Source organism: Sceloporus undulatus, chromosome 9, assembly GCF_019175285.1.
Source record: "Sceloporus undulatus isolate JIND9_A2432 ecotype Alabama chromosome 9, SceUnd_v1.1, whole genome shotgun sequence".
Classification (NCBI taxonomy): Eukaryota; Metazoa; Chordata; class Lepidosauria; order Squamata; family Phrynosomatidae; genus Sceloporus; species Sceloporus undulatus.
Genome location: NC_056530.1, coordinates 22,605,655 through 22,627,385, shown reverse-complemented (window position 1 = coordinate 22,627,385; position 21,731 = coordinate 22,605,655). Strand labels below are relative to the sequence as shown.

Below are 21,731 nucleotides of genomic sequence, written 5' to 3'. Positions count from 1 at the left end.
GGGCTGGGGCAGCTGTAGAAAAGGCCCTTCTAGAAGTAGAAGCTAACCTAGCCCCAGGCACCTTCAGCAATTGCTGCCCAGATGTTCTGAGGGTGCGAGGCGGATTGTATGGGGAGAGGCGGTCCTTTAGGTATCCTGGGCCCAAGCCATTTAGGGCTTTGTAGGTAATAACCAACGCCTTATATTGAGCTCGGAAGCGGATGGGCAGCCAGTGAAGGTCTTTAAGTACAGGTGTTATGTGGCTGGTCCTGGATACGCCAGTGACCAGCCGGGCTGCCATATTCTGTACCATTTGAAGCTTCCGAGTTTGGTATAAGGGTTGCCCCATGTAGAGTACATTGCAGAAGTCCAGTCTCGAAGTTACCAGAGCGTGTACCACAGTTTCTAGGTCCCTCCGGTCCAGGTATGGGCGCAGCTGGCGAATCAGCCGGAGCTGATAACAAGTGCTCTTGACCGTCGCATTCACCTGAGCAGTCAGATGAAGCGACGAATCAAGAAGCACCCCCAAACTGCGCACGGAGTCCTTCACCGGGAGCGTGACCCCGTTCAGGACAGGTGGAACCACCGCCATTCCCGGACCGGGGGAACCTATCACTAGTACCTCCGTTTTCTCTGGATTCAGTTTGAGTCGGTTTTTCCTCATCCAGCCCATTACTGACTCCAGACAGGCCACGAGAGGAGAGACGCCATCCCCAGTCACTGCATCAGTCGGAGACATAGAGAAAATAATCTGGGTGTCATCAGCGTACTGATAACCCCGCGCCCCATGTCTCCGGATGATCTCTCCCAGCGGTTTCATGTAAATGTTAAATAGCATGGGAGACAGAATGGCTCCTTGAGGGACCCCAGTTTTAAGGGCCCGCTCGCTGGAGCACACGTCTCCCAGCTGCACCATCTGGGACCTCCCAGAGAGGTAGGACCGGAACCACTGGAGCGCAGTGCCCCCGATTCCCACCTCAGCCAGGCGTCCCAGAAGGATACCATGGTCTATGGTATCGAAAGCCGCTGAGATGTCCAAGAGCACCAACAGGGACACGCTTCCCCGGTCAGCACTCAGACGGAGATCATCGACCAAGGCGACCATGGCCGTCTCAACCCCGTGACCCGCCCGGAAGCCAGTTTGAAATGGATCCAGATAATCCGTTTCATCCAAGACCGTCTGAAGCTGGAGCGCAACCGCCCTCTCGATCACCTTCCCCAAAAATGGTAGCAGCGAAACAGGCCGATAATTATTATGTACCAGGGGGTCAAGGGAGGGCTTTTTTAGGATCGGTCTTACAATGGCCAATTTAAGATCCGATGGAAATCGCCCATCCCTGAGAGAGGTGTTGATAATCCGGCGTAACAATGTGGTTACCACCGGTCCCCCCTGGGCCGCTAACCATGAGGGGCAGGGATCAAGAGAGCAGGTTGTTTTCCGAACACTTCCGAGGATCTTGTCCACATCCTCGGTACTCACCAACTCAAACTGATCCAGTATAACATAGTCCACGGAGGCTCTGGACACTTCTACCCTAGGTAGAAGTCCTTTTCGTCCCTCCTCAGGGTTGCCTCTTTGCAGCCGGTCCCTAAAAGGTGCAGGAAGAGTGGGCGGGGCCTAAAGGAGGTGGGCGGGGCCGTGCGGAGGAAATGGCATGACGCAGCCTCTCTGGGCGAAGGAGGGGTGGGGCCACGCGGGGAAAATGACACGGCGCAACTTCTCTGCGCAGGGCCTGAGGAAAGGGGCGGGGCCACGCTGGGAAATGATATAGCGGAGCTTCCCGGGGCGGGGAGGGCGGGGTCTAAGGGAGAGGGCGGAGCTAGGCTGGGAAAGCGACATATTGCAGCCTCTCTGAGCCAGGGTGGGCGGGCCTTCAGTGAAGGGGCGTGGCCACGAGTGGCGCAGTGTCTCTGGGCGGGGCCTCGGGGAAAGTGACACGGCACAACCTCCCTGGGCGGACCCTAGCGAAGGGGGCGGGGCCACGAGCGAAAGTGACACGCGCAGTTTCTCTAGGCGGGGCTTCGCAGGGGAACGTGACATGGGCGGGATCTCGGCGCGGGGGCGTAGCCTCGTGCGGGAAAGTGACATGGCGCAACCTTCTCGGGGCGGGGCCTAAGGGCGGGGGAGGGGCTAGGCTGCGGAAATAACATGCGCAGTCCCCCCGGGCGGGGCCTCGCGGAGTTCAGTGCCATGGCCGCCCCGCCCCTTTCCCCGAGGCCCCGCCCCGCCGTGTGCCACGTGACCCTTGGTTCCGGAAGAGGATGGCGGCGGGTGGGCGCCTGGCGCGCTGCTCGGGGCCGCGGCTCCGGCTGGGGCTCCTTGTGCTGCCGCTGCTGGCAGCCCTGATGGCGCCGGAGCCCGCCGCAGGGACCGCCTCGGAGCCCGGGCGCTGGAGCGGAACGGCGGAAGGGGTCAGTGTCGCGACGGAGGGGGCGGGGCCTGTCGCGACAGGAGGGTCACGTGGGAAGGGACGCACTTGGGACACTTCTGTGGGATTCTGGGAAAGGGAAGGAGGAAGGCATGGGATCCTAATAAGAGTATAGTACATAAGGCAATGCAGTATGAGAGGCCACGGACCCTCAACGCCTTGGGCTGTGTGTTGTATATTGTTATATTGCATGTTGTTGTTGTTGTTGTTGTGTGCCTCCAGGTCTTGTCTGAGTTCCCGCAGCCCTGAGGCTGTCCTTAAGGCTTCCTTGGCCAGGTCTGTTCAGAAGGGTCTCCTAGGCCTCCCTGGAGGCTGAGAGAGTGTGACTCGCCCAGGGTCGCCATTGGGCTTCATGGCAGGATGGGGGTTTCCAACACTCAGATCACTCTCTCTCTCTCTCTATATATATATATATATATATATATAGACATATATACAGACACCCATCCTGTGTCTGTGTGCCTGTTGTGACTAACTGCCCTTGAGGGGATCTCAGCCCCTGGCGACCCTTTGGGTGAGGCCTCTCCAAGACCCCTGAGGCGCCACTGCTCTGCTCAGGTCCTGCAAATCCATACCCAAGACCCCCTTCATAGAGTCTGCCTTACCTGTGGCCTTCCTCTCTCTCTCTCTCTCTCTCTCTCTGCTTTCTGGAGCCAAGGTGGTCTGGGGAATCTGGTGTGACCGAGAAAGAGCTTTGAAGGAGGCTGCACACTGCCCAGCCTTGGCCTAGGAGAGGAACAGGGGTACTTTCAGGGGGAAGACTTGGATACTTCAAGCCAACCCATGTCCAAAATGGCAGAATGAGTCCTTTTTGGGCGGCTGTTGAGGAGCACTTTGTTGGCGACAAGGGGAAGGGAGGAGGCCTTCAGAGGGGCAGAGAAAGACTGGACCCTATTTGGGGATGTGAATCCATCCTATCTAGAAGAAGGCATGAAAATGAAAGCGGCCTCTGAGGAAGATAGGAAAGAGCTGAGGGGTCTCCTCTGTTTGGGGTCATTTTCAGGATGGGAGAGCAGCTATTTTGCAGCTCACAGCACTGGAAGCCAAAGCCTTGTCTCTCTTGAGGAGCATCTCAAGTGCGATTTATTGAGGGCAGCGACTAGATGAAGAGGAGACAGCAACCGGGGCTGAGGGTGGCATTGCAGATGGCTTTCCCCTCCAACGTCTGCTGGATTTTCTGTTCAAGGTGGAGATTTCGGGGAGGGTTGGCCTCTAATTGTCTTCATGTTTCAAAGAGAGAGCCATGTTAGTCTATACTGGCACGAAATGGAAACATGGAGGAATGTAACAGCAACTTGGAGATGAAGTGATTTCTTCCAACAGGAGCTTCCATGGTTTCAGTGCTCTGCTTCAGATGCACTGGTTTATTTCAGAGGCGAAATAAAATGCATCTGAGGAAGAAGACTGAAGTCAATGAAAGCTCCTTCTGCCAACTTCTTTCTTTCAGTGAGTCTCAAAGGCCCTACAAGATCTCTACGTACTGATTCTACGGACGAACGCAGCTACATCTAAATGTACTACAGTATATTACACTATGCCACAGTATAGAGGATACTAAACATTGTCTGAGGAAGTAGACTGAAGCATAGGAAAGCTCCTGCTGCCAACTTCTTTCTTTCAGTGACTCTCAAAGGGGCCACAAGATCTCTCTATGTACTGATTCCACAGACTAACATGGCTATATCTTTGAATCAGTTAGTGTTAAAGATGTCACGGCATTCATTCTTTCCTTTCTCCTTTCCCATTTTAGGCCAGTTTGTTCAGGAGATCCAGTAAAACAGAGACTGGTAGAAGTGTCTGTCTCACAGATGAGCAACTGTTGAACCTAATTTGCTTCCTCAATAGATTTTTGCATGCATCCACTGCACTTTCTTTCTTTCTTTCGACCCAAATGCTGCCAATTCCCCCTTCCTTCTGTTGAAATAAAGGGCGATTTCACCCTCTCTCTGCCAAGAGGAGCCTTTTTCCTCCAAAAGGAGGTTACCTGGAAGTCAACTGCATTTTAAGAAGGTGTGTTTCCTCCTCCACCAACCGCTCCTTCCTGTCCCTTTCATTTGTTCATCCATAAAATCCGACATTCAGTGTACTTCAGTCTACCTGAAGATAAATAAAACATGGCAGGGGAATAAAATTACTGTTCAGCAAACAGATTGGTGGATGGAATCAAAATGTAAACGCAGCAGAGGTAAAATGCCTTTTCCCTGCAAACGCTTTGAAAGCAGGGAGTGCCGAAAATGTGTTTCTTTGCTTCTGAAATGGACCTGTTTACGGAGGCTGACAAGCTCTGCAGAGAAGTGAGGTATCTGGAACTTGTTTCCTCCCTCAAGGTTTGAAATGCTGCCTTGCTCTACTTTCCGTTGATCGTTGCTGGCATGCAGAAGGCTAGGAAGCGGTGAAGCCGAAAGATGTGCTGCATATCCCTGCTCAGCCATAGAAACCTACTGGGTGATCTCAGGCAAGGCACACTTTCTCAGCCTCAGAGGGAGGCAAAAACCAACCACCTCCCAACACGTCTTCCCATGAAAGCCTTGTAATATGTTCACCTTAGGGTCGCCATACGTCTGAAATGACTTGAAGGCCCACCACCACAACAGATAGAGGAAACAACTGGCAAATTGTACTTAGTTTTGGGATACGTTGGTAACAGTACCACTGGCTGACTTTGGGCAAGTCACATACTCTCAGCCTCAGGGGAAGTCAGTGGCAAACCTCCTCTGAACAAATCTGGCATTGCTTTCATTTGCCATTTTGATCTACTTTCAGCTGGTTTTGCTCTTGTTATTTTTCAGTTGTTGGGGGGCAGTTTCAGCATCTTGGAAATAAGGGACACAAACTACCGTTTGACACGCAATTTTAGGTGCTGTTAGCCAGTTTTCAGGCAAAATAAATTTCCCCCAAATCAATGCCAATGAAAAAATGGGTGGAGGGTTTCAGGGATGCACTTTGGCATTCCTAGGGCCCCGTGCAGCCGGGGGCCACACTTTACCACCCTTTACCTACCCCGACATACAAGTTACTTAGTGTCCCCCGTAGCATTCCCAGTCGGTGTCCTATTTGTAGTTTCTGACTTCCTACAGCCATGGTTTTTCTTGACTAGGAAGGGACAGGAGGCCTTTTGCTTGGCAGCTCTTCATGACATTGCCAGCCGGGCATAAGAAGAGATTGATGCCAGCCAGTTAGGGGGTATAGCATGGTGGGATTGTTTTGCCCTGGGAGGAATGTGTTCGCTCTATCATCCCTATGATAGGTGATGGCCTTTTTTAAAGTACCTGAAGGGATGTAATGTAGAAGTTGGAGAGAGCTCATTTTCTGCTGCTCCAGAAACTAGAACACAAACTCATGGGTTCAAATGACAAGAAAGAAGATTGCATCTAAACCGTATGTGGAATTTCTTTGCTGTGAGAACTGTTGGGTGCTTCTGTGTTGTAGAAGCAATGCAGTTGGACACCACTTTATAGCTACAGCTCCATCCTATGGAAACCTGTGATTTATAGTTTTACGAAATCTTGAGCCTTCAGGGAGACCAAGGTTTGAATCCTTGCCCTGCCATGGGAACCCACTGGATGCTCTGGATCAAGTCACACTTTCTCAACTTCGGAGGAAGCTCAATGGCAAATCTGAAGAAATCGTACAAAGAAAACCTTGTGATAGTTTCATCTTGGGGGTTGCCGAAAGTCGGAAACAACTTGGAGGCACCCAGCAATAAAAAGCATTGAGAATATTGTTAAGAATACAATTAAAATAATAAAAATGTGTTGTAAAAAGAATAATCAGAAGCAATGCAAGGCCCTGCCAAAAGCCCTTTCTTCAACAACATTCAGATCTCAAAAGCCTGTTGGAATGAAAATGTCTTTGCCTGGAGCAAATATTTGGATCAAGTTCTGGTCTTCCATGGAATAAACCTCGGAGATGTAGTAACCTCTCCATGAGTGAGCTGTAGTAGTCCGTTTCCCAGGGCTTTATGGCTGGCTAGCAGTCTCATTCAACAAGGTGCTTTCTTCTCTTCTCTCCTGAACCTCTCTGCCTGGGCTTGCTTGCCACTCCTGGCCAGGTGCCCTTGTAACCAGATTTCCCCCCAGTGCAAGATAAGGGCTGTTCTGAGGTCTGAGCTGCCTTTATTGCTTTTGGGCACAATAAAGCTATGTTTGCCCTTGGAAAACAACAGGTTGCAAGGCTGATTTGAGTCAGCAAAAGAATGGCATAAGGAATCCAGACCTATTTTCCTAGAACACAATTTAACATGTGGGCAGCAGAAGGCCTCTTTATGGATGTAGCTACACTGCAGAAATAAAGTAGTTCGACACTATAACTGCTATGGCTCTGTCCTACATAACTTCATAGAAGCTGGATGGCCCTTGGATTGTGTCTTCTTGCATGGCAGAATGAGGATAAACTGGATGGCCCTTGTGGTTTCTTCCAACCTACGATTCTAAGATCTATAACTGTAAAGAAAATAGATGCCACATGTCTTGACTTTCATGCTGTTGCCCTACTTGACAGCATTCTGCAGTTCAAGTGCTGTGAGGACTCTTTGGCCTTCTGTATAGTTTGGACTCTGATCTTTGCCTATGATGGAGAGGTTGATGGGATTTATAGGCCTTGATCTCTGGTGGGACAAATGTCCCCAAACCCTGTATTACATAGTACACTTGTATTCCATCGTAGGCCATCCTGATTATCCCAGTAAACAGAGATGGGAGGTCTGACAGTAGTTGTTTGCTCAAAGCTGCCCTGCAAGTTCCTCTGTAGCACATGATGTGGACTTGAGACTCCTTTGTGTTTGTTCTTGTCTGTTTGCAAACTTTACCCATTGGAAAACATTGCCTATCATGCATATCATCAATACTTTCTCTTCCCTTCACCATTTTCTCCTTCAGAGGAGTTGAGGTTGAAAATTTCCACTGGAGACCCAGGGCTAGATGTTTGCTTATGTTATGAGTCAGCGTGAAAGGAGAATTCTTCCCTGGTCACCTAAACTGGTTTCTTTGGGGAAGTAATGGCCCAAAACCAGGACTGCGTGTGCCCCTCTCCACAAATGCTTTCCCTGTTCTTCAGGTTGTGTTTTCTTTTTTCCCCACCCAGAACCAGACAGAGAATGTGTTCACCTTCTCCAAGACGATGTTTAGCGGTACTTGGATTATCGTCAAATGTAAGTCCCAGGGCTTCTGTAAAATGTGTGCACAGATCTTCCCTCCCAGCTGGCTTCCCATAGACCTGACCTCACTGTGTTTTCCTTTGCAGTTCCACATGAGCGCTGCAACAGCTCTGAAATCGTCTTGAACATTACATGGTACCTCCGCAGTTCCCGTTGCCACAATGAGGTCTACATAAATGTGAGGATCGAGCCAGCTCTTTACTCATAGGAAAAGAAGGGACAAGGCAGGAAACCCTAAGAGCCCATGGCAGGGGAGATCAACTGTGTGTCGGGGGTCAGGGGCCAGTTCCAGGGGCTGGAAGGGGAGTTTGACAGTTTTCCGTTGCATTCCCACATGTTTGACAGCAGAAATGACATCCGCAAATATGTATTTGTATTTGATGCTTTTCTCCTCATGTGAGAACCAAGGCGGCTTATAGCATAGAATTAAAACAAAACACAATAAGAAAAACATGTGGTACAATTTAAAAACATAACAAAACCTTAAACAGATCATAATATTAACATATTTAATCCTGTTTAAAAGATATATAAATGATAAGATATTAAAATGTGTAAATGATTATTGTTATTAAAATGTTCAAAACAGTTTAAAATGCATATAAAACATAAGATAAAGGTAAGAGACGATGGGGCGGGGGTTGGCGGTACGATAGACTGGGGGTGCTTTGGGGCTCCCAAAAATCAGATCCGTGGGCTGTGGGCCATACTTATCCCAGCCCAAGCCAATGGGATTTCTGGGGCAGGTGGAAGGTGGAGACGTCCCACAACTATGACACTCAAAACTCAAGTGTGTAATCACAGGGACATAAATTAATTTCCTGTTGAAGAATTGTTTACATTTTCCCTTTCTCTCCAAACAGAAAAACGAAGCCATTTCATACCTGAAGAATTATGAAGATGCGGTCAGCACAGTTGGGGATGGCCAGTACACTTTGCAGAGCACCCAGATTCAATGCGGCCGCCTTCATGAGGTGGGACATTCAAAATGGCAGACAAGCATCAGACTTTTGAGAGTGGGGGAAATGGGAGCTCATTTCAAAGAGATCTTTGGTGAGCGTCGAGGTAGAAGGAAGATGTGCATTAGCAAACAGTAGACACTGGGGTGGTTTGGAAGGGATGGGGTTAGGCCAGCAGTCTCTGAAGCAGGGGTAGGGTAATCTGATAGGGGTAGGGTAATCTTGGAAGAGAAAAAAGTTTGGCGAGGCAGTTTCTGGGAGAGGGGACACCTAGAAAAGAAACAGAATAGCGGGAGGAGGAAGCTTTGGGCTTCATAGTACACTCAAGGACAGTTTGTGTAGGGCCAAAACATGGGGTGGGATCAGGATTCAACTGTATTTCTAGGTGGCATACTGGAAAGAAAAAAACCTAGATAGCATGTTGGAGCAGAGCTATAAAAAGTTATATTTTGGGTCTATATTGCCCAGATCTCACCCTGCAGCCAGGATTTGGCCCAGCTGCTTCAGTGAAACCAACATGGAGGCAAATATTACAACCATATTAGAAGCAGATTTGTTTCACAGTGCAGTCCTCCATCTGTTCTTGGAACACATCTCCCATCACTCTCACTGACAAACTTGATGCTGAGAAATACTGGTTACTGTATTTCAACAATATCTGTATAGCTGCAGGATTCCCTCTTTTGTTGCAGTGAATGCAAAGCTGTCTCAGGGGCAGTGGCTTTTGGTGGGAGAGAAGAGGGTTGATTTTGTCTCCCCTCCCTTTTTTTTAGCTGCACATCACAGAACTCCCAAAGCCCCGGAAACTGAGGCCTTTACGAGGGCAACAACCTGTCGCCAGTTTGGTGAGTTGAGATAAGAGGGCATCAAAAGACGGGGGCTTCCTTTACAAGGAAAAGGAGGAGTTTGTGAGCTGGCTTGGGTTGGCCCATGATGGGCTTTATAAGGTGACTGGATCCATTCATGGAGAATGTAGGCCATCAGCAGCTACTAGTCAGAACAGCCATATATCCCCTCCATTCCCAGAGGCAATGTGCCTCTGCCTATCCATTGCTGGGGAGTGAGATGGAGGGTGCAGTAATGCACATGTCCTGATGGCAGGCTTCCCAGAGATATTTGGTTGGCCCCCCATTATAGGAAATGTATTTTTCACATGATTTGGAGTATATGTTTTCAGCAACTAAGGCTGTGGATACAACACACCTTCAGCAACTCTGGCCTGTTACAGACTGCCAAAATAAAACTGCTTCGGGTCTCTTTGGAGGTATGCTATTTAAATGAATCATGGGTCCTAAGAGTCCGGAGGTCGCGCCAAAGCCACACTCCATTCCTAAGCTCTGGAGTGCAGCTTTGGTGCAGCTTCCGGATTCTTAGGATGCATGCATCACTTAAACAGCATACCTGCAAAGAGACCCAAAGCAGCTTTATTTGGGCAGTCTGGAACAGGCCTCTGTTTTTCTACTGTCTGGCTCTGACTCCTTCCTAAATGGCAAATGTATGCCAATTAAAAACATGAATTTAAAAGAGTTTTTAAAAGGAACTATAATGTCAAACTATAATGATACCAACACAAATACACTAAAACACACCCCAGTTAAAAGACCTTCAGCAACAAACCGTTAACACTCAAAGGTGTTTGCTTGGTGGTGGGGAAAGCTGCTTTCAGGCAGATGCTGGGAAATGCCTACCATTCAGATCCAGTTTTTTGGTTTGGTTTGGTTTTGGTGACTTCTGTGACAAAATGAAATTCCTGGAAAATTTCCTGTTACATGAGGATTAAACAATAACAGCAGCATTTTCAGCAACAGCAGTTTGCCATATTTGTCAATTTGGGGTTCACTAGCTCTTACATTTATGTATCTGTTGCAGGAACCTGGGTCAGAGGAGACTCATTTTCTCATCTCCGTCCCCTAATACCAATGTCCATGTTCAATCCACAGCCAGGGGTAGAAAAGCGGGATGCCCCCAAACCTTCAGATGACAAGAAAGATGAGAAGGAAAAGGAGGCAGGAAGCAGCCAAATCCCCAAAGAAGGACAAAAAGCAACAGAGAAGGGCCAGGCAGGGAAGCCCTCTGCTCCGACAGATGGTGAAGACACCAAGAAACCTGATGCAAAAAAGACCCCGCCAGAGGTGATTTAAATTGCTTAGAAGCGTAAGAGAGCAGCCTTATGACTCCAATTCAGTCCAGTCGTGTTGTGTTATGCATGAATCTCATCTCCTTAGAGCCAAACCCAAGTTATGGTTGGAGTACATCATGGGCAGCATAGCTAGTGGCTGGGCTGAGGGGGGGATTCTGGAAGGTGTAGTTCTGATTTCTGACACTAGCTTCAGGGCAGGGGGGTCTTTCCCATCATGCCTTCTTAGAGACGGCCAGTTCACCATGAATAGCCTGCCGTAATGCTGCTCCTTGGATGACTCAGGATGTGTTTGCTTTTCAGCCTTCAGCAATTGCTGCAACATGGGACGATGGACCATACGTCTTCATCCTTAGCATCAAGAGCCAGTCTTCGAACTGGGAGATCCCTAGTGAGTGATACCAACAGGTTTAATGGGGTATTAGTAGGTTTTCCTTTGCCCAGCATACCATGAAAACAAAGGCACCTTCGTCGTCATACAGAAGAGGGGTGGGATTTTGAGTGGGGGTCTCCAGAATGTAGGTTGGTCATTTTTACACCTGATGACTTCCTCCTCAGCTGCACCATCCTCTTCAGTGCCTTTTTCATCCACATGTTTCCTTTCCCATTTCAACCTCCAGTTGATGTCCAGATGAAGCATCCTGTCTACCAGTACATCTCAGCTTCTGAGTGGCCTCTGATGGTGGTGAGTTGAGGTTTGAGACGATACCTTTCTTCTCCACTGCAGAGATAGATGTGGCTGTATCAGTCTTGGTGCATGGTCAGTTCAGTTTGACTCTGAGCCCTTTGAACCAAACCCCATGTCATGATTTTAGAATTGTGCCCTGGGATTCACGTGGCATTCACTTTTTAAACCTTTTGTTTTCCAAAAATTTCCAGCCTGGAACCTGAGGCAAAGCTTTTGGAATCAAGAGTTTTATTAAAAGTGAAAGAAAGCAGCTTTAAGACTAAAATCTTAGGGAGCTAAGAAGGGTTGAGAATAGGATGTAATGAATTCTTTGACCCTGGTAGTTTCTGTTTCCCATAATCCTCCTTTAAATTTTCTCTACTTTCTGGGAACTTTTCCTCTTTCCACTGCAGCAAAGAGGGGTTTTTTTGGGGGGGGAGGGAGGAACAGGTGAATATGGGACCATTTTGTGCATAGGTAGCCGTCTGAATTTGGCATGGATGGTAGACCTGAAAAGGATGCTCTTCGCTGATAGATAAACACCTGATGAGCTCTTTCCTCTGGAACTGTATTACAGTGGAAAACTGTAGAATGGTTGTGTGTTAACCAATTTAGTTTTATTTTCCTGGAGTTTGGAGTAAAAAAGAATTTAGTGTGTCCTAATGCTTTGGAAAAGTTACTTTTGATGACTACAACTCTCAGAATCCCTAGCCAGGATAGCTGTAAGGGATTCTGGGAGCTTCAATCCAGAAAAAGATAATATTTCCAAGTTCTGTTGCTTTCATGCATGCCTACCATTATGGGATCATTGAGTCATAGAATGAAAGTGATGTCAAACTGGATTATTTCTGCAATGTTGATGCAGTGTCAGTCAGTTCCATGTAGATACGTGTACATTAGTCTTGGTGCATTGTCAATTTGGTTTGATTTTGAGCCTACCGAATGCCATAAATATTTAAATAAACCAGTCAATCTCAATCTGTTCTAATGGTGTAGAGAAAGCCAAGGTGCCCCCAAAATGTGGTGGCCTGGAGAAAGTGGTATCCCATAGGAATCTCATGAGATCAAGATGCAATCCAAGGGCCACAAGTTCACTTCCCATGCAATACTGAATTCTCCTAGTGCTCCAAACTCAACCATCTCTTTTCTTTCCTCCTTCCCTGCACTGACTGTAGTTCTATATGGTGATGTGCATCGTGTATGTTCTCTATGGTGTCCTCTGGCTCATCCTTCTGGCCTGCTACTGGCGTGACATCCTCCGCATTCAGTTCTGGATCGGTGGCGTCATCCTTCTGGGTATGCTGGAGAAGGCTGTCTTCTACGCTGAGTTCCAGAGCATCCAGAGCCAGGGAGTGTCAGGTGAGTGGTGTTCATTTTGAACCCTCTTCCCAAGCAGAAACATTTTTCCTTTGTAGAATTGAACTTGGTTGGGTCACTCAGTTTGCTGCAGTACAGTGTGATGTGGTGTATGCTGACAAACCCCACAAAAGAGTTAAATATCTAAGAGCAAAGCATTAAAAACAAGGGTACACATAGTGCAGCCCAGAGGCCACATGGAGCCCTTGAAGCCCATGTTTGTAGCCCCTGAACCCTGCCCCCCACCCTAGCAGTCTTCTCAAGCCCCAAGGTCTCCATTAGTGTGATTTTCAAGCAGTTCTTGCTTGGGTCACATAATTCTCTTCTCTGAATAATCCCATCTCCTTGGATCTGTGTTAAACACAGAGGAGCAGTATCCCAGTGAAAGGTTGTGGAGTGTTCCTTCAAAGCCATCCAGCTATTCCTCTCCAGCTCTCACCCTTCCACCAAAACATGCTTTGTCTCAAAGGAATTCTTTCCATCTTCCTCTTTTTCCAGTTCAAGGAGCTGTGATATTCGCTGAGGTTTTGTGCGCTGTGAAGCGGATGTTGGCCCGAGTACTTGTCATCATTGCAAGCCTGGGATATGGCATTGTCAAGTGAGTATCCCAAATAAGAAATTGTGTTTGGTGGAGTAGCTTTGCTCAGGAGGAGAGGGAAGCATCGTAGCTGAGGATCAGAGCCTGAAGAAGCCCCAAGGTCCCATAATCATTGGTATCTCTATTTAGAAGCTCAGCTTTGATAACAATCTGAAAGCCACAGCCTCTCAATTTTTGGCCCTCTCAGACTCCTGTAGGTCACATGCACTTTCATTTGTTTGAAATAGGTAGCGACATACCCCTGGCTCCCCATGAGTAAATTCAGGGCCTTATCCATGGTGGGTGGGAGAGCAGCATTTCATCACAGAATTAAGATACCCAGCCTCAGGGTATAACCAGTAGCACCGCTCTTGACCAGACTCTATTTCCCTGCCTTCAGGCCGCGACTGGGAGCCCTCTTGAACCGTGTCGTTGGTGTCGGACTCATGTACCTGATCTTCTCCATCATCGAAGGAGTCCTGCGGGTGAAATCGGTAAGGGGGAAGACAGTCAGCCAATGGGGAGGGGGTAAAGTAGGACCAGGAGTATGTGTGTGCTGGACTAGGAGAATCTGGGACTCCAGTCTCAGCGTCTGATTATCCTCTACCCCAGGAACAACCAAACGTAGCCACCCTCGGCTGTGAAATTTTTCTGGCTTTTGTGGATTCCTGTATCGTCTGGTGGATATCCTTTACCAGGAGTTTTGTGTGTGTGTGTGTGTGTAAGAAACTGTGTGGTTTATGCTTACAGCATGTTGACAGCCTTCCCTCCTCTCTATTTTACAACATCCCTGTGTGGGTCACCTGCCAGCAATTCTCATTCACCCTAGGTGATAATGTTAACTGTTGATAAGTCCTATATTTAACAGCAAATGAACCCTGCTTTTTGCCCACACTCTGTATTCCTACCCCTCCTCCTATCTCTCCTCATCAAAAATCTCTTTTCCTTCTCTCTCTTTTTTTTTTCTCTCCTTTTTCCCCAGGCGCAAGATGACTTGGTGCTGCTAGCTGCTATCCCCTTGGCTATGCTTGACTCTGCCCTTTGCTGGTGGATATCCTCTACAGCAGGCCTATCTCGGGTTTAACCTGCTTGTTCCTTACCTTCTCCTCCTCCTCCCTCTTCCCTCGGACAGTTTTTGGACCTTCTAACGCTACAAACATTCACTGTGTTTTAAGCTGTTGACCTCTTTTGCCATAATGACATGGATCCCCCCCCCCTTAACATGGATTCCCTGGGAAAGGGAAGTTGTTGGCTCTGCAGTCGGTAAGACAGGAAGAAAGGGATTCTGGGACTTTGGTTCACTTGTAACTCTTATTAGTACAAGCCTCTGTCCCAGGAGCCAGAAGGTAGGATAGTGTGGTCATGCGTTCTAGAGGAGAGTCTTAAAAGCCCTATTTTTAATATGTGGAGCCACTGGCTGGCACTTTGTTAGTGATTTAGATACATAAGTGCATTCCTTTTAGGATGGGGCACAGAGGGCTATTTACTTGTGTTGGTGCTCCATCCTAAAACCTGAAAAACACTAGGAGGTGATGACAAGCTAATCATCTAGACCCATTTAATTTCCATTTGTATAAGAACATACAAAATATATACTTCCACAGTATGCATTGATGTTTTGGATAAATGAATGCGCACGGCTGAGGACGATTGTTGGAACAGCCGTATATACATCCTGATAATAGCTGTCTCCTACTGGGACCCTCAGGTAATAAAAGGGTATTCATCTATGGTGACCCTTGGATTTTTATAGTCCCAGAGGAACCCTCAGCTAGCTTTAATGTATCTCATTTCTACTGGGACTCAACTTGTAAAAGTGTAATTTGTCGTTTGCCGTGATTTCTAGATTGTTATAGTCCTACTGGGATCCCTAGTTCTCTAAAGTGGATTTTTGTACATCAGTTTCTGTGGCAATTAATGGAAGTTGTTTTACCCTACAGGTTTTTATTCGTATAGTTCTAGACACTTGCATTTGTAGAGTAGAAAGTGGATATAACCACTGTTTGTTTTGGATATCTTATTGCATTATCAATTTATGATTTATATTAGGGGGGGTTATTCCTGTTTCGAGGATTAGCTTGTCATCACCTCCTTGTGTTTTCTCCTTGTTTTCAAAAGTAAGGACTGAGGACTTAGACCTGTTTTGCACCATCCGGAAACCTTCCACTCTAAATTGACATTAAAACCCCAGTGCTTGGGATTCTTGAACTCCAATGTAAGCCACATTCATGCTTGTGAAGATCTATCGATATACGTGGTGGATCTTGCAACAGTAGGAGATTGAAGCAGACTCAAAAAATACAGCTTGGTTCAGAAAGTCCAGAAGCAAGCTGTGTATTTTGTTGATGCCTAAAGTTGGCCGTTGGTAGTTTCTTCTGTTTTTCGCCACTTGTAATTTGAAATGCTCTTGATTTTTTCTGGGCCATTGCAAGGAAATATTTAGGGAAATGGGGTGGACAGTTGCCCTCGTTCCGGGTGAACGATTGGACAGTTATGGTAAGGTCCACAATGATAGGAGAGTCAGTTTGGAAGTGGGTTTTATCGCCTGTGGTGCCAGGACTGTACATTGCTTGGAGGGAGGTCTAGTTCCCATGTTCCCCATCTGGGTGGCTTCTCTGTTTCCTCCCCTTTCCACACAATACTGTCTTCCTTAATGAGCAACACATCCTCATTAGTCTGGTGCAGACCATGAAGCTTTTGAAACTCCGTCGGAACTTGGTCAAGCTCTCCCTCTACCGCCATTTTACCAACACTCTCATCTTCGCTGTCATTGGTGAGTTGATTTCATTGAAAGGGGTGTGTGTGTGTGTGTGTGTGTGTGTGTGTTTGAGTGGAAGAGATACCCGACTCCTTTGGAATTATGGGAGTTGTAGTCTGACAGCTGGCGGGCATCAGGTAGGAGAAGTGTGACTTACCCATTCCGATGGGTTTTTTTAGAGGCAGTGGTATGAAGTGGTTAAAGCACAGATCTGGGGTGTGGAAAATCCAGGTTCTGGTCCCCCACCAAGATGTGGAACAAAACATTTGTGCATATCTCCACACTCCCAGTCAACTGGTATTTCAGCCCCTACCATTAGACCTGACTTCCGTGTAATGGTTCTCTCCACAGCCTCGGTGATCTTCATTATTTGGACCACAAAGACATTCCGGCTTGCCACCTGTCAGTCTGTGAGTTGGCGTTTCCTGATGGGGGGATCGGGGAGCCAAGTTGGGCCTTTCCCCTGCCTTTTTAAAATTAGTTTTTAAAAAATGGTGCAACCCCTTAATTCTTAGTTATTGCATCCTTTGCCCAGTGTCTCAGTGATATTGCAGGTCTCGACCAAGTCTATTAAAAAAAAAAAGGGGGGGGGGTCATTTGGAATGTATTCCCCAAATAAAGATTTACCACCAACAAGCAGTTTTTCCTGTCTAAACGAAAACTTGAAACGGGGGTTGAGGGCGAGTAAATGCTTTTCCTAGAGAGGCTTCAGTTTAAAGCATGAGTGGGCCACCAAATGGTGCTTGGGAGGGATGTTGCATCACTTCGTGTTGCCATTTTGAGATTGCCTTTGATGGAAAAGAGGTATGTGGAGGTTATGAGAGGCTTTTCTGTGGGGCTGGGAGAGTTTTAGTATGTCTGCAAGGTTATTAGGCAAAGGACTATGCCATTTTGGGAGCTTATGTTCTTTGTAACCTCACTCACCAGGACTGGAGGGAACTCTGGATCGATGATGCCTTTTGGAGGTTCCTTTTCTCCATCATCCTGTTGGTGATCATGTTCTTGTGGAGACCATCTGCCAATAACCAAAGGTATGGAGAAGCCCCATCCAGGTCTGGGTTCTTTGTATCCAAGGTGGAAGACTTTGGCAGCATCTGTACTTTGGAAATAATCCAGTTTGATACCACTTTAACTGCCATGGCTCAGTGCAATGGAATCCTGGGTTTTGTGAGATATTTAGCCTTTCTATCAGAGTGTTCTGGTGTCACAGCAAACCCCAGGATTCCATAGCACTGAGCCATGGCAGTTAAGGCAGTGTCAAAGTGCATTAATTGTGCAGTGTAGATGCAGCCAAGGAAAGAATTCTTAGTCGTGGGTCTGGGAATGATCCTGTAGTACCTATATTGGTACTGAGTTTTATAGGATGCACTTTCAATCCAAGCCGAGAGAGCAGTGTGTATGAACATCCCGTCACTGTCCCCTCCTGATAATGCTGGTTTCTTGGCTTACTTTCACAGATATGCCTTTATGCCTTTGGTAGATGAAGGCAGTGAACAGGAGGATGAAGATGAAGAGCACATGGTCAACGAGGCCTATGGTAAGTCAGGCTGGACCCCTTTGGGGGGACACCTGTTCCACCCCATAGGACTTGACGGGACTTGTGAGGCCATCATTTCCGTCTACAATAACATCAGACTGAAAGAGATCCGTTTTGTGACTGAGAGGAGTTTTTTGTTTCTTTGTTCATTTTGCAGAAGGAATGAAGATGAGAGGTGGAAAACCCGAAGCCAATGGGATCCTCAAGGGCAGCAGAGTGGTAAGAATCTTGTATTGTACCACCATAAAATGGATTCTAACATACACACCCCATTCCCCTTCCTTTTTTAAGTTTTAGGATTACATGCCCTTTAACTGTCCCATTTTGGCAACTAATTCTCAGTTAATTCCCAGTTAATCTTCTGCCGTCCCACTTTATCGCCTGCTTTTAAAAGGTCCCAGTTTCTCTCTCCTCTTTCCACTTCTCCTCTTTGTCCTCAGCTTACATCGGTTGCTGCAAATTGCAAATAAATATGACCAAATCCAAGAAAATAAACTGAATTATTTGAAAATAAACTGAATTATCATCACTTTTTTTGAGATTGTAAACTCCTTGGCCTCACACTGTTCTGGTGGATGGGTTGGGTGCCCCTACTAATATACAACTAGGTGAAATTTTAACAGAGGTGGTTTTCCCAGCCATGCTATTAAAAAGCATATTTAATTTGTTCAGCTTGTGTTCCTTACTCTTTTACCTCCTTAAACCTTGCTCTCTCCAACTAGTGTGCTTCTTTTCTCCTTTCGCAGGATGAAGACTTGAAATGGGTGGAAGAAAACATTCCCTCTTCTATGGCTGATGTGTAAGTTTCAGATATATAGAGATATAGATCTCCTGTGTGTTTATTTGGGCAGTCAAGCTATACAGCGTTCAGTCATTTCAGCGAGTAATGGATTGCTTCAAGTCCACCTAAGTTTCTTTTCACACCACACAGTTATAGCGCTATGATCCACCACTTTGACCCCAGGATCCCATAGGATGTTGCTTTCATAGGTAAAGTGGATTCATAGTGCTATAATGTAATTTGCAAGTGTGCTACTGAAAAGTAGGGTGTTGAAAAGCCGCCGGTAACTGTGTGGCAGGAAAGGGCACCTAGTTGTCACCTTAGCCCAGGAGGGGAGGATCGATCTAGTCACCTATTAGTGGACTTGAGACCATTCTGTTTGAAGCAGCCTACAAATGTCCAAGAAAACCAGACTACAAAATTAGTCTTGCATCAAATAGTAATAGAAGGAAGTAGAAGTAGCTGAAGTTCTTAAAATGTAACTACCGGAACACAGAGCCACCCACTAGCAGGCTACAGATACCATGATTTTGTTTGGAGTGTAATTCCTATCCTTCTCCCTTCTCTTCCAGTGTGCTGCCTCCTTTGCTGGACTCTGATGAGGTAAGTGTGCTTCAGTGGCATATTCAGAGCTCCATTCAGCATGAATGAGATGGAAAATTGAGGAGAGAAAGTGAAATAGGAGCGGAGATAAAGGCAGGCTCCATTAGTATACTGGACTTTTGGTAGAATTCCTGTCCTGCTATAAAGACAAAGGATATTATCATTTCTTTTCTCTTCTTTTTCTTTCCCCGCTTTTCCCCGTGACCCTTGCAGGAAATAGTGACCACCAAGTTTGAAATGTCCAAGATGGAATAAAAACCAGATCCAGACCACTTGCTCGGCCGTCATCCCTTCCTGATGGGTTTTGTATAGGGATGAAGATGGACATCTCCTTTTTCATTTTTTCACTTGCATATATTTATATATATATATATCTCCATATATATATATATATATTTGTATATGGTTAAAAAGATTATTTTATTACCTTTTGCCTTTCTAACTCTGGAGCTTTTGTCAGGCCAGGACTTTTGCCTGCCCCACCAAAACTGGGGGGCAGAAGCGCTGAGGTCCCTGTTTCCTCCTGTTGGAGAGGAGGGTCCTGGAACGACACGACTGACTTTTGGCTCCGTTTGCCTCTCTCCCAGACTGCATTTGGAAAGTGGGTTTTCCAGGGTGGAAACGCAGAGGCTACTCAGGCCTGGAGTATTGCCTGGCTTGGGATTACTACGGTGGTTGGACCTGTGTGGATTGCAGGAAATGTAACGGCTGAAGGGTGTGTGTATATACAAATCCAGAGCTGAGAGGAACGTTACAAATGTCTTGCCTTTTCTGCTCGCCTTCCTCCAGGTTACACTGTCATCCCAGCCTTGCGAGGCCTCGGTGGTGGAAAGGTGACCAGTGACCACAAGCATATGCATGTATTTCTCTCCATTGTTTCATTTTCGATAGGAGGAGGGGAAGGGAATGGGTTGGTGCTGGATGCTCAGGGTCTCCATGAAAGGAATTTCTTTAAAAGGCGTAAGATATGGGCACCTGTCTTTTTGATGACAGTGTGGGTGTATTTGCAGAGAAGAGGCCAACAGAGGCTATACTTTTTGAAAGGGACAAAGAAAGAGGGAGTGATGTGGAAGGTCACGGTTGTCTGTCACTAAGGCAAGGAAGAGGGCTGTGGCTGAGATCCTAGGAAGTTCCAGCAAAACGGAACATCCTGCCAGCGTTTCTACACCAGATTGCTTGGCACCCAGCTCTTTTTTGGTATTGTGAACACTCAACTCAGAGGGTCCTATGAGCCAAAACACTTATGGAAAGGTTGACTTGGGACATTTTCCAAGCCAGCCTTCCCATAAGTGCCTTGGCTTGTAGGCTTCCCAAGAGCCAGGCGTTGATGAACCCAGGCTGATCTCAATGCATGTGCTGAGTGCCTGCTTCTTCCATGGCAGTGGTCTGCACATTTGCTGCCACTCTTCTTGTGTGCAGGGAGTGACTGGTTATCTCCTAGTGTAAGTGATAAAACAGTCTGTTACACTAACCCAATGGTCCTTTCTGTGAGCAGTTTGACACTTGGACATCCCAGCTTGCATTATGTGTTAACCTCAGTTGAGTCAGGAGTTCATTTTGCAAGGAGGAGAGGAGTGAAACCTTTGCCGCTGGAATGGGGTTTCTACAGCCTTTCTCTTATGTTGCTATTACCTAAAACCCAATGAAAACAACATAAGGGGAGCCATGGATAAAGAGCAACTCAACAGGGGACCCCACACCGCTGAGCATGAAGCCAGTTGTGTGTGGCTTTCACCTGGTTAGTTGAAGGCTCTTGGATCAAATTTGGTAGCAGCAACTCCTATATCTGTGCTCCAGGCCAGGAGCATCACAGGGACCTCAAGAGCACAGTTTGTTAACTGACAGGCGGAGAGAGGGCATTCCATCCTTTCCGGTTTGAATCTGACTTGGGGGTCGGCATAGTATTGCCCATGGACCACATCTGGAAGGATATGAATTTTTCAAAGACTTGTTTTGCCTCCAAATTTCCTCAGGGGTGTGTGGGGGCATTTCGCCCATGTTTTTTGGCCTCTCCCAGGCCATTTTAGTTCCAGGGGAGGCCTTTTTTTAAAACAAGAAGTGATTTCTTGTTGCTAAAAAAGCCTCTTCTGAGCATAAAATGGTCAGGAGGGTACAAAATATGTCCAAGAGCTCCTTAGAGCATGTTTTGGGGCAAAGGTTTTGGGGGTGCATGCCTCCACTATCTCCTAAGGGGCTAATGCTAGCCACTCACAGTTGCCCATTCTGGTCCAATTGGATGGAAACCGTTTTGTTCAAAATACAGTCACTTTTGCCCTGTCCCTCTCATGCTCTTAGGTCCAAAGCGATGCTCTCTTCTTGACTTGCACAATAAAGAAGAGCCTTCCCTATTTGGACCGCTTGACGTAGATCATGCCCAGCCTTAGTTCTGCATTTTAAAAAATAGTTTTCTAATGAAAAATGAAACCCAATTGGAGCCACGGAGAGAGCTTTACTCATGGCTTGTTTTGTTTTTGTTCTCCCCTTTCCTCTGATCCGATGTGCTTTGAAATTGTCTGGATGATTCGGGGCGGGAGGGCAGGAAGATTAAGATTTCCTTACCAAGAATCTTTATTTATTTTGAAATTGTACATAAGACTTCTGGGAGGGGAAGGTGTCTGTGTTTTATGCAGTAATATTTAAAAGAAGAAAAAAATCACACCCCCAAATTTGTGTCTTTGTGTGTGTCAAGGGGGACTGTGTTTTGGGAAGGAATATTAAGGGTACAGCTATACATCACTTAATGAAGTTAATGTCTTTCTGGACATTGGTTCTTTGGCAAAAACTTTGGTGTTG

The 21,731-nt window shown here is 46.8% G+C and overlaps 1 protein-coding gene across 2 annotated transcripts; it reads left to right on the top strand.

The window, feature by feature from the left end:
* Positions 1-2,205: 2,205 nt before the first annotated feature.
* LOC121915906 (transmembrane protein 87A-like) lies at positions 2,206-21,604 on the top strand. Of its 2 annotated transcripts, none has more exons than XM_042440535.1 (20): positions 2,206-2,391; positions 7,491-7,557; positions 7,650-7,741; positions 8,427-8,537; positions 9,296-9,367; positions 10,463-10,654; positions 10,963-11,050; positions 11,280-11,344; positions 12,502-12,685; positions 13,181-13,280; positions 13,660-13,753; positions 14,242-14,310; positions 15,924-16,032; positions 16,369-16,427; positions 16,945-17,048; positions 17,475-17,554; positions 17,712-17,773; positions 18,301-18,353; positions 18,908-18,938; positions 19,152-21,604. In XM_042440535.1, exons 1-20 carry the CDS (start codon positions 2,242-2,244, stop codon positions 19,191-19,193), a joined length of 1,824 nt encoding a protein of 607 aa, XP_042296469.1. In that variant the 5' UTR covers positions 2,206-2,241; the 3' UTR covers positions 19,194-21,604. The 2 variants fall into 2 exon arrangements, with proteins under 2 accessions (XP_042296469.1, XP_042296468.1); XM_042440534.1 differs by lacking the exon at positions 14,242-14,310 and adding an exon at positions 13,872-13,943.
* Positions 21,605-21,731: the final 127 nt, after the last annotated feature.